The 15,751-nt window shown below is 36.6% G+C and overlaps 1 protein-coding gene across 2 annotated transcripts; it reads left to right on the top strand.

Annotated features, from left to right (window-relative positions):
- The first annotated feature begins 228 nt into the window (after positions 1–228).
- Positions 229–15,164, top strand: sgcg (sarcoglycan, gamma). 2 transcript variants are annotated; one of them, XR_013782836.1, is made up of 9 exons: positions 229–709; positions 5,212–5,406; positions 5,587–5,688; positions 5,780–5,867; positions 6,983–7,102; positions 10,116–10,188; positions 10,617–10,740; positions 12,858–13,596; positions 14,858–15,164. XR_013782836.1 is itself a non-coding variant. In XM_079392375.1 (8 exons), the coding sequence occupies exons 2-8, from the start codon at positions 5,212–5,214 to the stop codon at positions 13,032–13,034; spliced, it is 879 nt and encodes a 292-aa protein (XP_079248501.1). In that variant the 5' UTR covers positions 229–709; the 3' UTR covers positions 13,035–15,164. The 2 variants fall into 2 exon arrangements, 1 of the variants encoding a protein (XP_079248501.1); XM_079392375.1 differs by having other exon boundaries at positions 12,858–15,164.
- The last annotated feature ends 587 nt before the right edge of the window (positions 15,165–15,751 follow it).

Consider the following 15,751-nt stretch of genomic DNA (forward strand, 5'->3'; position numbering starts at 1 on the left):
TCTGGAAATTTTATTTTCATTTTTGGTTTAGTTTTGGGAGGATGTTTTACAAGCATTTTCAAGAGGAGTCATTCTGACTCTTAAACTACGTAAACTATGTAAGAGAGACAACGCATAGCTCAGTACATAACAAGCCTGAAGCTTCTTCTGTTGGCAGAGGCGCATCTATTAATACTCCATCCTGTTTTAGTGTGACCAGCCTTTATAGAGAAAGACTCGCTGTCCAACAGACAAGCAGATATCCTCAATGAGCAAAGCCACTAACTTTAGTGTCCTATCCAGAGCTCGTGCTTAGAAAGTGACTCACATGCATAAAAGCCAAACAAGTGCAGAAAACGCTCTATAATTCTCTCTTGGCAGTCATTTTTTCCTTTCCCCCCCCTCTCTCTACTCCTCCTTCCCTCCCTCCCCGAGAAACAACAAAACTAGCTACTGGTGTTTATGGGTCTCGCTAATGAATCCACTCCTAAGTGATCATTGAAGTCTTACGTTTGTGTAACACGAGGTGTAGAGACCTCTGAAAGATATGTGAGCAGAGCTCCTGAGAGGAAGTTTGGGGGGGGTGTCTGCGCTGAGACTGATCCAGAATCAGATTTATGAAAGGCAGCTGTTGAGGGTTTGACAGACAGATGGATCGGAGCACTGCTGCGTAACACAAGCAGATTCGAGTCTGCAGAGGAGTGTGTCAGATCACAATAAAACAGCAAGGGTAAGTCACACTTTAACTCTTATTCTTTTAGTCAAGTTTGATTTGTGACTTGATTTTTAATATCAGTCTTGGTTCTCATGCCTAATAATGTTTATATGACCAGAAAATGTGGAATAACTGGAGACATAAATGAATGAAAACCTGATTATAATCACAGTATACACTGAATAAACAGTGTTCATTGTAGTTTAGTAAATTATATCATCTTTATTCATTAATATAATCCAAAATAAAGTATTAAAATGCCAACATATCCAATAAAAATACAACTTACTTTTGCACCGAACTGTATTTTAACCCCTATTCCATGTTGTTAAAATATTAGCTACTGAAATGAAGAAATAGTCACACTTCTGAGGCCGAACATGTGAATTCCCAGTCATATTTTTTGCACTCTGATCATTATTTCAAACACTTTGACTGTTTTTCCTCTTTAAAATGCGAGCACGGTCCTGAGACCTATTTTTAGAAGGCCGAGGCATTACGGCGCTCTGGAGTTATGCAGACAGCAAGATTAGACGGAGTGGGGAGAACTTCATACAGCTTGTTATGTTTGCCCACAGCTTCTCTCCACAAGCTCTTATCTGGGCTCCTCAGAGAACTGGTTTTCCCACCTCATAACTGTTTATCCTCCAGCAGAAATCCACAGAAACAGAGCAATATCACGCCTGCTCAGTCTTCCTGGGTCTTCTTGATATTTGATCAGGTCCAGCTTTGACACCACGAGGATCTCGGAATCTCTGTTAAAAACAAAGTCAGACTCCGGTGGCTTGGAAAGACAGTGTTCTGCTGTAATATTTTCTCTTGGCAGCTTAGACAAGACTGGAAACAGTGAAAGAGCATCAGTGGGGTGGGTTAATGGAAAAAAGTCCTGAGGGAGACCGAGAAAGAAAGAGAGGCTGTCTGTGAGCAACTTGTGGAGTCAAGATGTTTACTTTCTTGTACGACTTTAATGATCCTCTGCAGCCATTGATATAGTATGAATGTTTAATTACCGGATGGAAATTATGTTTTAAAAGAGATTAGAAAGGAATGGGAATTGGATCATGCAACTCCAAACCCAAGAGATGAGTTGCTGTGGAGACACGAAGGCTGTGTTTCAGTTTTTCCTTCATCTGACAATGGCATGTTCACTCAGGATTTGATTCAAAGTGAATGTTGTACAGCACTCTCTTGACAAAAACCAGAGATCTCTGTTTTGACAGAAAAGAAAATATATAATGAGATTTGTATTTTATCAAGAAAATGTGAGGCTGGTTACTAAGATGTTTTTAAATGCACATTGCTAAGTTTCGGGTCAGTAAGATATTTTCCTTTTATACAGCAATGATGCATTAAACTAATCAAAAGTGACAGTAAAGACATTTATATTGTTACAGATTATTTCTAGTCAAATAAATGCTGATTGTTTGAACTTGCTGTTCACCAAAAACCCTGAAAAATCCACAAACATTTTAAGCAGCACAACTGTTTTTTTTTTGTAAGCAGCAAATCAGCATTTCTGAAGGGTCATGTGACTCTAAAGACTGGATTAATAATGCTGAAAATTCAGTTTCGCATCACAGGAATAAATTAAACTTTATATTTTGGAAAAAAAATTGTTTTAAATTGTACCAATATTTTACAGTATTACTGTTTTTATACATTTACATTTAGTAAAAATCATACTTAAAAATGAGGACAATGGAAGCAATCAAAATCAACAAAAGAGCAATGAGATGCAAGTGCTATAACAAATCTCAGTTAGCTTAACGCAGAACACATAGCAAGGTTTTTTTTAAATTACAAAATAAAAATAAAAAAAGAATAGAGCAATCTAGTGTTAGAGGCATTTTTTATTTTGTTAATTGTATAATAAATATAAAGAAAACAAATAGATAGAATACAAAAAGATTGCAAAAGCTAGTGTTATTTTTATTTTATTTTACAAGCAGTAAATGAATAGAGTGCAAGTCCAAAAGGGACAAGTTTTTTTATTTTTTATAATAGAATTAGAATAGAGAGTGCTAGAGTTAGAGAGGGTCAAATAAATATGGAAGAGATGTGTTTTTAGCCAATTTAGCCGATGGAGATGGGTAAGGACTCAGCTGCTCGGATTTCACCAAGAGGGAACATTTCATTTAAAAGTCCATGAAAGTGATTTTGTGCCTCTTTGGGATGGCACAATAAAGTGACATTCACTTGCAGAACGGAAGCTTCTAGAGGGCACATAAGTCTGATGTAATGAATTTAGGTAAAGGGGTGCAGAGCCAGTGGTGGTTTTGTAGGCAAACATTAATGCCTTGAATTTTATACGAGCAGCTATTGGTAGCCAGTGCAAATTGATAAATAGCGGTGTGACGTGCATTCTTTTTGGCTCATTAAAAATGTTTTTAATGAGCATTTTACGTTCTGGATTAATAGTAAAGGTTTGATGGAACTGGCTGGAAGACCTGCCAAGAGAGCATTGCATTAGTCCAGTCTGGACAGAACAAGAGCTTGAACAAGGAATTGTGAAGCTTTTGTTCCGAAAGAAAGGGCCTGATCTTCTTGATGTTGAATAAAGCAAATCTGCAGGTCCGGACAGATTTAGCAATGTGGTCTGAGAAAGTCAGTTGATCATCAATCATAACTCCAAGCTTTCTGGCTGTTTTTGAAGGAGTTGTGGTTGACGTGCCTAACTGGAAGGTGAAATTGTGATGAAACGATGGGTTTGCTGGAACCACAAGCAGTTCTGTCTTGGCAAGGTTGAGTTGAAGTTGATGGTCCATTCATCCAGCAAGAAATGTCTGTTAGACAAGCTGAGATGCGAGCAGCTATCGTTGGATCATCAGGATTGAATGAGAGTTAGAGTTGAGTGTCATCAGCATAGCAGTGATATGAAAAGCCATGTTTCTGAATGACAGAACCTAGTGATGCCATGTAGACAGAGAAGAGAAGTGGTCCAAGAACTGAGCCCTGAGGCACACCAGTAGTTAGATGTTGCAACTTGGACACCTCACCTCTCGAAGATACCTTGAAATACCTATCTGAGAGGTAAGACTCAAACCACTGGAGTGTGGTTCCTGAGATGGCCTTTGACAATAGGGTTGACAGGAGGATCTGGTGGTTAATCGTGTCAAAAGCAGCGGACAGATCCAGCAAGATAAGTATTGAAGCTCTTGCCGGTCTTAGGGATTCAAAAAATGAGAGCAAGGCAGTCTTGGTTGAATGTCCACTTCTGAAACCAGACTGGTTGCTGTCGATGAGGTTGTTCTGTGTGAGAAAGGTAGAGACTTGATTGAACAGCTCGTTCAAGTGTTTTTGCAATGAAAGAAAGAAGGGAAACCAGTCTGTGGGTTAAGGGTGGGTTTCTTAAGTAGTGGGGTTATACAAGCCTGTCTAAATGCTGAGGGAAAAACACCAGTGTAAAGGGATGTGTTAATGACATGAATAAGTGAGTGTAGGTACAACTGCAGGAGAAATGCCTTGAAGGAGATGAGATTGAATAGGATCAAGCTGACAAGTAGTAGGATAATTAGAAAGGATGAGTTTGGAGACTTCTGTCTCAAGAGAGTGAAGAGAAGGATGTCAACGAGTGTATGTTAGCTAAGATGTGCTTGACAGATTGTGGTGTGGAAAATTGTGCACTAATGGTTTTAATTTTATTAATGATTATAGAGTTTTTGATAAAATAAATACAGACTTCTTACCGAAGATTTTACCATCCACAAACTTTTGAACGGTAGTGTATGTGGTTGCTAGGTGTTTTGGGTCATTAGATTAATAATTCAGCACACTAGCATACTGAAGCATACTTAGCATACTTAAATACATTTTTACCCATAGTATTAATTTCTGCAAGTGATATTTCTTAATACGTTTTTCCTTTATGTCTGTTTCCCATTTTGGTCACACTTTAGAATAGGAAACACATTCACTATTAATTAAGGGCTTTCCCTCAATAAACTGCAAATTTTCTGCTTTTTAATAATTAGTAAAGTAGTTGTTTAGGTATAGTTTATGTATGTGGTCGTGCAGAATAAGGCATAATAATTGCTTTATAAGTACAAATAAACAGCTAATATTCCGGTTATCAATATTGGTTGTTGTATATATATATATATATATATATATATATATATATATATATATATATATATATATATATATATATATTGCTATATATACAATATAATGTGTAGTTAATGCATAAAATGCAATTCATAAATACAATGATTTGAACATACCGCTTCTATGATGAGCATACTTTTAATTTCAGAATTAAAAAGAATTTTAATTTTATTTCTTAGAAAAACACACACACACAAACACACACACACAAAACTTCTTCACTGCTTATCAAACTTGCCTTTACCAAATCAAATCATGTGGTACAAACAAAGAAAAAGGTTAATCAGTTTCTAATATGTATCAGATAATTTGACTAATGACAAAGCAATGTTAGTCCAGGCTGTAAAATAACTTTTGTTTTCATGAATTGTAGTTTTAATGTTTAGTTGACCACTAATCTTCATTACTAGATGGTGCGTGAACAGTACTTCACCACCACAGATGAGTCTGGGGCTCTGGCTCCAGTCACTGAGTACATCTACATGATCGGCATCTACGGCTGGAGGAAACGCTGCCTCTATCTGTTTGTTCTGCTTCTCCTGATCATTCTGGTGGTGAACTTTGCCCTCACGATCTGGATCCTGCGAGTCATGTGGTTCAATACGGTGAGAGAACTTCCCTTAAAGAACTTCAGATCACATATGTAATCCATTTTTAATAGAAAAATTAAGCCATATTTAGATTTTGCCCTTGGTTGAGCCTCTTTATCTGAGCTGGCCACTGCATGCTGTCACATGAAGTCACACTGATGCTGATAAAGCACTCTGTGTTGTTGGCTGTTGCAGGAAGGCATGGGATACCTACAGGTCAATGAAGATGGACTGAGACTGGAGGGAGAATCAGACTTTTTGTTCCCTGTCTATGCCCAGGAAATTGACTCCAGGGAGGTAAGAGGTATTTAAAGTTAAGCATACACTTAAACACGGATAAATAGATTGATTTAGTTGGCCATTTTGTTCGTTCTCATCTTCATTACAGGATTCAGCTCTTCTGGTGCACTCCTCTGAAAACGTTACGCTCAATGCTCGCAATGCCAATGGTGATGTAACAGGAAGTGTGTCCGTAGGTATGAGAAACACAAAACATTTATTGGTTGATTACATGATTTTGACATCTCTCAGTCATCATTGAATTACATTGCATTATTAGTTTTGATCCAAAACCTACAGAGCTTTGATCATAACAATAAGCAGTTTAATATATCAGTCATGTTCATGTTTTCTTTTGTTACAGTGGTTTTTGATTAATCCTCTCCTGTTCCCCATTCTGTTAATCATAATTTTCTGTGTATTTAAACCCTGAGTTCTTGTCTGTTTCTTTGTCTCGTGTTGAAGTTATGTCCATTGTGTTGTGGTAGTGCTCTTTCTTTTTCTTAGTGTGTTTATTGCTCATTCCGCATCGCGTATATCTTTCATTTTTGGATAACCACCGCACTGACAATCATCATACATGTTATAAAGAACTCTCTGTTTTACATTACAGCCAAAATTTCATCTTATATCCAATCCATATTCTCACTACATCAAATTATACGAGCCATAAAAGTGTGATACTGAGCAAGTATGATACTCAACAAAAAAACAAACATATTCCAACTCTCTCTTTTTTTTTTTTTTCTTTTTTGTCTAAATGGTCAATACATGTTTCAATACAGTGACCCAGTAGTGCACAACACAACAAATCTCCACAACACAACGCATTGGACTAATTTTGTTATTTTGTGCTAATTTGGCTGTGTTGTGCTAATTTGATTGTTGTGACTTGTTTCAGTTGCATTGCGGTTTATTTCCGTTTTGTTGCGGCTTGTTTCCGTAGTGTTGCGACTTGAGTTTCTGTTTTATTTCGACTTGTTTCTGCTGTGTTGCGGCTTGTTTCTGTTGTGTTGTGCTGATTTCATTGCATTGCGGCTTGTTTCCGTTGTGTTGTGGAGATTTTGTTGTGTTGTGTACCACTGGGCCACTGTAGTTCCATTATCAATATGTCAGGCTTTACAGGGTGAATCAAATGGGTCACACAGAAAATGCATGAGCTAAGAGCCCAGCGGCAACATAAAACTGAACAACTGGATATGAAAGTTAATCTGCATATTTAATGAGAATAAATATAGTCTGTTTTATCAATATTCAGTTTGAATATATATAATACATATATTCTCTACCCATTTATTTCTATTCTCAATAGGTCCCAGTCAGGCCGAAGGTTTTGGCCAACACTTTAATATCAGTTCCAACCATGATGAAAATTTATTTTATGCAGATGTAAATGGAGCCGTTGTGGGAAAAGGAAAGCTCCGTGTAACAGGTGAGCCTGGAAATAGACCTGCATTTAAAAAAAAGAAAAGGAAATGCTCTGTTGTATTATTAGTGCTGTTATAGTGTTAGGAAGTACATTGTCTACGATGTTGCACTTTATTGTGTTACTTCAAATGTTAGTTCAAAAAGAATTAAGAAAAATATGATGAGAATAGTAAGTATATTCTAACATATGAAACAGCCCCATTAATTAACTGGTTAAACACTGAGATTTTGTAAACAACAGATCCAGCCATAACAACACATGCCTGGTATCCCATGATGCACAAAGGGGTTTACACACTAGATTAAATATTAATACTTTATCTAAACTAGCCTAGAGCTATTTTGATTTTTGTTACGCAAAGGTGAATCTCATACCTGTCAAGAGCATTATTAAAATCGTATTTCACCCCAAAAAGAAGAACAAATAATATTTTATTTAAAGAATGAAGCCTGCTTCAGGACATTTAGGTTATTTAGTATTAGTATATTTTTTATTACAGTTTAGCACATTTCCATGCCAGTTCTCATATTGCAAAATAATAATTTATATATTATTTAATATGTTATGTTATTATCTAATATGTTATAATATGGTATTTTAATACATATTATGTAATATCTTTAAACATTTTCCTCCCTCCTTTGTCCTCCTCCTCCCCCTCCTTCATCAACTCTAACAGCTGACGACTTTGCCACATTCTTCATTAATAAAATTACAAAGCACAATTCTCCATACCACAAACTGTCAAACACATCTTACCAACAAATATACACTTGTTCACATCCTTCTCGCCACCCTCTGAGGCAGAAGTCTCATCCTTTCCAACCATCCTACTACTTGTCCGCTTGATCCTATATCTCCTTCAAGGCATTTCTCCTGCAGTTGTACCTACACTCACTCACATCGTTAACACATCCCTTCACACTGGAGTTTTTCCCTCAGCATTTAAACAGGCTTATATAACCCCACTTCTTAAGAAACCCACTCTTAACCCAACTCTTTTAGGGAACTACAGACTGGTTTCCCTTCTTCCTTTCATTGCAAAAACACTTGAACGAGTTGTGTTCAGCCAAGTCTCTGCCTTTCTCACACAGAACAACCTCCTGGACAGCAAACAATCTGCCTTCAGAAGTGGCCACTCAACCGAAACTGCATTGCTCTCAGTTGTTGAAGCCCTAAGACTTGCAAGAGCGGCTTCCAAGTCTTCATTACTTATCTTATTGGATCTGTCCGCTGCTTTTGATACGGTCAATCGCCAGATCCTCCTGTCAACCCTATTGGGAAAGGGCATCTCAGGAACCGCACCCCAGAGATAGATCCTTCAAGGTATCTTGGAGAGGTGAGGTATCCAAGTCGCAACATCTAGCTACTGGGGTGCCTCAGGGCTCAGTTCTTGGACCACTTCTCTTCTCTGTCTACATGGCATCACTAGGTTCTGTCATTCAGAAACATGGCTTTTCATATCACTGCTATGCTGATGACACTCAACTCTACCTCTCATTCAATCCTGATGATCCGACAATAGCTGCTCGCTATCTCAGCTATCTCAGCTTGTCTAACAGACATTTCTTGCTGAATGAAGGACCATCACCTTTAACTCAACCTGGCCAAGACAGAACTGCTTGTGGTTTCAACAAACCCATCACTTCGTCACAATTTCACCTTCCAGTTAGGCTCATCAACCATAACTCCTTCAAAAACTGCCAGAAACCTTGGAGTTATAATTGACGATAAGCTGAATTTCTCAGACCACATTGCTAAAACTGCCCGGCCCTGCAGATTTTCTTTAAACAACATTAGGAATATCAGGCCCCTTCTTTTGGAACATGCAACACAATTCCTTATTCAAGCTCTTGTTCTGTCCAGGCTGGACTATTGGAATGCTCTATTTGGCAGGTCTTCCAGCCAGTTCCATCAAACCTCTACAATTAATCCAAAATGCCGCTGCAAGATTAATCTTTAATGAGCCAAAAAGAACGCACGTCACACCTCTGTTCATCAATTTACACTGGCTACCAATAGCTGCTCGCATAAAATTCAAGGCATTAATGTGTGCCTACAGAACAACCACTGGCTCTGCACTCCTTTACCTAAATTTATTACTTCAGACTTATGTGCCCTCTAGAAGCTTTCGTTCTGCAAGTGAACGACGCAGTATTGTACCATCCCAAAGAGGCACAAAATCACTTTCACAGACTTTTTCATTAACTGTTCCCTCCTGATGGAATGACCTGCCCAACTCAATCCGAGCAGCTGAGTCCTCAGCCATCTCCAAGAATTGGCTAAAAACACACTCTAGCACTCTAACTCTATCACTCTCTTTTCTAATTCTGTTTTAACTATCTGTCTTCTTTGTATTTATTAGTCTTTGCATCTATCTGACACTAGGTTTCTTTTTTTATTCTATCTACTTTTCTTTATAAAAAACAAACAAGCGCTTGCTATGTACTGCGTTAGGTTAACCGAGACTTGTCATAGCACTTACATATTTTTGCTCTTTTGTTGGTTTTGATTGCTTCTATTTTCCTCATTTGTAAGTTGCTTTGGATAAAAGCGTCTGCTAAATAACTAAATGTAAATGTAATATGTATGTTGTATTGTCAATAATGGCCTTTGTCTCCCTCTGAACAAATTATATTTTATTTAAAGAATGAAGCCTGTTTCAGGACATTCCTTTTTTTTTTACAATTTAGAACATTTCCATGCCAATTCTCAAATTGCAAAAATAATATATTTTATTTAAAATATTATAATATATAACTATGTAGATTAATTAATCATGAATGTAGTATGTGTGGCAGCACCTGATTTTAAAATACATGTATTGCATTGTATGCTTTAATACATACAAAAATAAATACAGGAAAAAATATAATATGTTATATAATATAATAATATATTGGATAATCTATAAAGCAAATAAATGCAATGATGTGATTATATGGATGTCACCCCCAATGCTGAGTGATTTGTCCACTTCCTTTGTATAATTGTAAGTTTTCTGGTGTTTGGACAGGTCCAGAAGGTGCTATCTTTGAGCATTCTGTCAGGACTCCAATGGTCAAAGCTGTACTTAACAAAGAGCTAAAGTAAGTACTGTATAAAATATTAACATTTTCACTTCCGTTACAGCAGTTTTGGCAGTTAAATTAATTGGCAGCTTGTTTGTAACTCTGCAATTTTTCAAAAACATTCTTGTTTTATAAGGTCAGCCCATTAAGTTAATGGCGGTACTGATTATATTACCTAAAATAACTTTTTTAGAAGTTTCCAGCAGGGAATTAACCAGTTGTAATGTGTGATGACCCGAGTTACCAAGGCATCTGTTTCTCAACTAAGGCTTACTTTTTTCTGCTTTAAAAATGTCTTTCACAAGCAAATGTAATGCCCACAGTCATGCAGATTCCTCTCAGTTTGTAGGAATCAAACTCTTGAATTTGAGAGTATCTTGTGGCCATCTTGTGTCTAAACGATGCACTGCAATGTGCTAACTAATAAGCCTTCCCTATCTTTTAAGACTAGAGTCTCCAACACGCTCTCTCAGCATGGATGCCCCAAAAGGCGTTCACGTCAAAGCCATGGCTGGAAATGTTGATGTGACGGCACACTTTGATATTCAGCTACACTCAACTGCAGGACTGGTAAGCAATCCTGAAAGCTTTAGATTTATCAGATTTTTCATGAGTATTTGATGAGGTATGGAGCTAAAATCAATCCATGAGCTGGCATAACTCATATTTTTGGAAGAATATAATGACTCTTGATTGTTTTAATTATTTGAGCACAGTCCAAGACATAGATATACGTACATAATATATGTATCTCTGAAACTCTAGTTGAAACAGACGCCTGGGGCCTCATTTATAAAGCGTGCATACGCTCAGATTTGATCTTAGAGCTGCGTACGCTTAAGTCCATACCAACGCTCATATTTGTACAAATTTTTTTTTTTATGTGGAAAAAAAGTATTTCAAGGTATTTCAAGAACTTACTATTATAATTACAATAAATTATGCATAATTACACGCAACTAACCCTAAGCCAAACCCGAAACCATATAGAAAGTACAGCGGCATGCGGAAGTTGGGGAACCCCCTGCAGAATCTGTGAAAATGTGAATAATTTTAACAAAATAAGAGAGATCATAAAAAATGCATGTTATTTTTTTTTATTTAGTACTGTCCAGAGTAAGATATTTTACATATGAGATGTTTACATATAGTCCACAAGACAAAAACATTTCTGAAATTATTACAGTTTTTCTCAGTTGCTTTGGGGCATTTCTCAGAACAGAAATGAAATTTTCAAAACTACTTGTTCAACCTCCACATCATCTAGTCACACATCATAAAAGCAGTTTCTCATTCTTTTGAACAAGTTGCGATTGCTTTGGTACATTCATGCAACTGATTATGCACATTTGTCTGCGGTTTCCTACATTATCAGTTGCTATTGTCATGTTGATCAAAATGTATTATATAGTTCTCTGTGGAGTAGTCTTTCCCCTCAAAACATCTAGTCATTAGTCATTAAATGCAAAATGGTTGATCTAGTTATCATAAACTGTCAAGCATATTTTCTACAGATCTCGATTAGACTTTTTGTAAATTTGCTATGAATTTTGCAGGTGAATCTTGACTTTCACTAATGAAGAGAATATAGATCACCCAATTATAAACCAATTCTCTGAAATAGCTCAAAGGTGCATTTCATGACCCTTCAATTGGAAAGCATATATAGACAGAGGACAACACAAAAGTTACAAATTCTGACGATGGATGAATATCCAGAAAACGATCAGGGTCAACAGACGAGAGGAAGAAGAGGAGTAAGGATGCAAAACAGAGGAAGAGGAAGAAGAGGCCAAGGACAGAGGTGCATACCAGATGAAATAATGTTGTCAATCATGCCCTTACAATGGCTGAAGGGTGCAGTTAAACATTGGGAGAACGACCATATCCTCATTTCGAAACAGTCTCTTTCAATCAATATCCCTCATGCAGTAATGTGTAAATTTGTACTTTTGAAAGGATATATGGCATTCTTAAGAAATGCAGCCTTCTGCATTTCATTACAGTAACTGTCATCCAAACTGTTGCCATAGTTTACATCAGGTAATACTACTGTAACAGAGTGCTCTGTTATATTGACAACATGACTAAGTATTTTGACTATCTTGTTTGTGAACAGTGACGCAAGGACTTTTCATTCTGATGGCACTGATATGTTCATTGACAAATACTTTTGAGAGATGAACTAAAGATTTTGAGTAAGTTACAGGCTTTTGCAGGTAATCTATTGAGTGGTGCTGTTTGTACGAATTGTTTTGAGAAATGCACTTACTTCTTTGCAAATATTAAGGATGATTCGAGAAATGCACCAAAGCGACTGAGAAAAACTGTAATCATTTCAGCTATTTTTTTGTCTTGTGGACTATATGTAAACATCTTTTATGTCAAATATCTTACTCAGGACAGTACTAAATAAAAAATAACATGCGATTTTGTATGATCTCTTATTTTGTTAAATTTATTCACATTTTCACAGATTCTGCAGGGGGTTCCCAAACTTTCGCATACCACTGTACTTTCTATATAGTTAGGGTTTGGCTCAGGGTTAGTAGCATGTAATTATGCATGATTTATTGTAATTATAGTAGTAAGTTCATGTAGCACGTGTAACAGGACATCTTACAATAAAGTGTGGCCTAACCTTTCATTAAATACCTCATTATTAAGGTTTTCGTTGTATGTTTCAGTTGATTTTAGATGCTGAAAGTGTTCGTCTGCCAACATTACCTGTGGGAGAAGCCAGAACGTCAGGTGACTCTCAGGGAATGTACAACACATATGAAGTGTGCGTTTGTCCCAGCGGTAAGCTCTTCATCTCCAGAGCTGGCGTCTCTTCGACCTGCAGCGAGCGCCAGGACTGCTGAATGACCTTCTGCCCACATTAGAAACAAATCGTGTTGTTACATTGTCTTGGGCAAGGTTATAAAACCCCATCATAATATGTATTAACATGTTAATGAAGATCAGATGTTACATTAATCTGTTTGGTGGTTTATCTGTTTATCATGATAGGGAAGATGAAATATACAGTATATACAGCGCACTCCCATGGCAATTTGTAACTATTTATGTTTTGGTGAATTGGTGGTTATAAATTCGTACAATCTAATTCATATGTTCCCATACAATCTGCCTACTCCCCACTGACGTTTAGGTTTAAGGGACGACCTTTATGGTTATTATTATTTTAAATATGTCTATGTATGAAGCACATTGAATGAATTCATACAAAATTGCCTTGTAAAATTGTTACATTTTCTAATGAGATTGGGTTGTGTAGACTGTACTTTATTCTACAGGTACATCTAAAAAAAATTAAATATCGTGAAAAACTGAATTTTTTTGTAACTTATTTCAAAAGGTGAAACTTTCATATATATTTTGGATTCATAACATGTAAAGTAAGACATTTCAAAAGTTTTTTTTGTTTTAATTTTGATGATTAGAGCTTACAGCTCATGAAAGTCAAAATCCAGTATCTCAAAATATTAGAATATTTCCTAAGATCAATCAAAAAAAGGATTTGCAAAGCAGAAAAGTTCAAGTACTTTAAAGTATGTTCATTTATGCACTCAATACTTTGTCAGGGCTCCTTTAGCACAAATTCCAGCATCAGTGAGGAATGTCATGGAAGCGATCAGTCTGTGGATCTGCTGAGGCACTATTGAGCCTTCAGCTCGTCTGGATTGTTGGATCGACTGTTTCTCATCTTTCTCTTGAAAATATCCCATAGATTCCATATGGGTTTCAGGTCAAGCATGTTGGCTGGCCAATCAAGCACAGTAATATCATGATCAGCAAAGCACTTGGAAGTGGTTTTGTCAGTGTGGGCAGGTGCTAAAGTCCTGCTGGAAAATGAAATCAGCATCTCCATAAAGCTTGTCAGCAGATGGAAGCATAAAGTGCTCTAAAATCTCCTGGTAGACGGATGCATTGACTTTGGACTTGATAAAACACAATGGACCAACACCAGCAGACGTCACGGCACCCCAAATCATCTCTGACTTCGTAAACTTCACACTGGACTTCAAGCAGCTTGGATTCTGTGCCTCTCCAGTCTTCCTCCAGACCTTGATTTCCAAATGAAATGCAAAATTTAAATTTATCTGAAAAGAGGACTTTGGACCACTGAGCAACAGTCCAGTTCTTTTTCTCCACAGCCCAGGTAAGACGCTTCTGACGTTGTCTCTGGTTCAGAAGTGGCTTGGTAGCCCTTTTCCTGAAGACGTCTGAGCTGGTGACTCTTGATGCGCTGACTCCAGCTTCAGTTCACTCCTTGTGAAGCTCTCACAAGTGTTCGAATCAGCTTTGCTTGACAGTATTCTCATGCTTGGGTCATCCCTGTTGCTTCAAGATTTTTATTTGTCACATACACAATTATACAGAGTATAACCAGCAGTGAAAAGTAGGTTCAAATGCTTGTGCACCTTTTCCTACCCAATTTCTTCCTTCCAGTCAACTTTGCATTTAATATGCTTTGATACAGCACTCCTTGAACAGCCACTCCTCCCAATAATGACCTTCTGTGACTTCTTTGTGGAGGGCGTCAATGTTCATCTTCTGGATCATTGCCAAGTCAGCAGTCTTCCCCATTATTGTGGTTTAAAATAACAAGAGATACCTGGAATTTATACTGTAGAGATGGTTGTTTAATGAAACTCAAATGTAAATATTCTAATATATTGAGATACTGATTTTGACTTTCATGAGCTGTAAGCTCTAATCATCAAAATTAAAACAAAAAAACTTTTGAAATGTCTTACTTTACATGTTATGAATCCAAAATATATATGAAAGCTTCACTTTTTGAAATAAGTTTTTCATGATATTCTAATTTTTTTTAGATGTACCTGTATAGGGAACAAACTTATTGTATGTTTTCTCCTTTTTTTGTATAAAAATTGTTCAAAATTAGGCTGGGCAATAAAGGGGCTGGTAAACAGCTGACATCCTATGCAATATAATTTTGAGGTGCAATAAATAACCAAATTCTGTGTGTTGCATATCAGCTAGTTATTGTTTAAAGATGCACTCATTAATAGAGAAATTATTACAAATAAAACACGCATGTGCTTCTCCGAGGGTTATGATATATACTTCTGAAATCAGTTTAATTTAAACTTTTTTGTAAGTCATGTATAATAATGAATTTCTGTCAGAAAAACCGCACTACACACAATCCTGAAGCAGTGGCTTTGAATTCTTCCGTTAAGCATTGTAATATAATCAAATACAAATGTCTCTCATTTTTGTCAAATGGCAAAATCTGTGTGCGTTAGTGCCAAAATAGCTGGGGTACTGAGAGTAACTGCATTCTGTTGTGTAAAAAAACATAATTGATCTAGTGAAAAGAAAAAATAAATAAACTGCTGTAAGATATAAAGTGCTCTTGAATTTTGAACTTTATACACAATGGTTTGATATCAAATTAAACCATTTATTTCAGAATAAGTATCAAAATGCAAATGAAACTTTGGGAATTTGTGTTTGCTTTTCTCAGAATTGATTTGCATATGTTCTGTTTGAAAATGCTGAGAGTGATTATGTTTGTATATACATTAGTTGGGGATCTTCACATTTA

The sequence above is a fragment of the Barbus barbus genome (genome assembly GCF_936440315.1).
Source record: "Barbus barbus genome assembly, chromosome: 34".
Taxonomy (NCBI): domain Eukaryota; kingdom Metazoa; phylum Chordata; class Actinopteri; order Cypriniformes; family Cyprinidae; genus Barbus; species Barbus barbus.

Excerpts from the sequence above, each read along its gene's own strand:
- sgcg (XM_079392375.1), top strand. The coding sequence starts at position 5,212 with ATGGTGCGTGAACAGTACTTCACCACCACAGATGAGTCTGGGGCTCTG. Across the intron at positions 5,689-5,779 it reads AGGAAATTGACTCCAGGGAG|GATTCAGCTCTTCTGGTGCA; the intron begins GTAAGAGGTATT and ends TCTTCATTACAG. Across the intron at positions 10,189-10,616 it reads GTACTTAACAAAGAGCTAAA|ACTAGAGTCTCCAACACGCT; the intron begins GTAAGTACTGTA and ends CTATCTTTTAAG.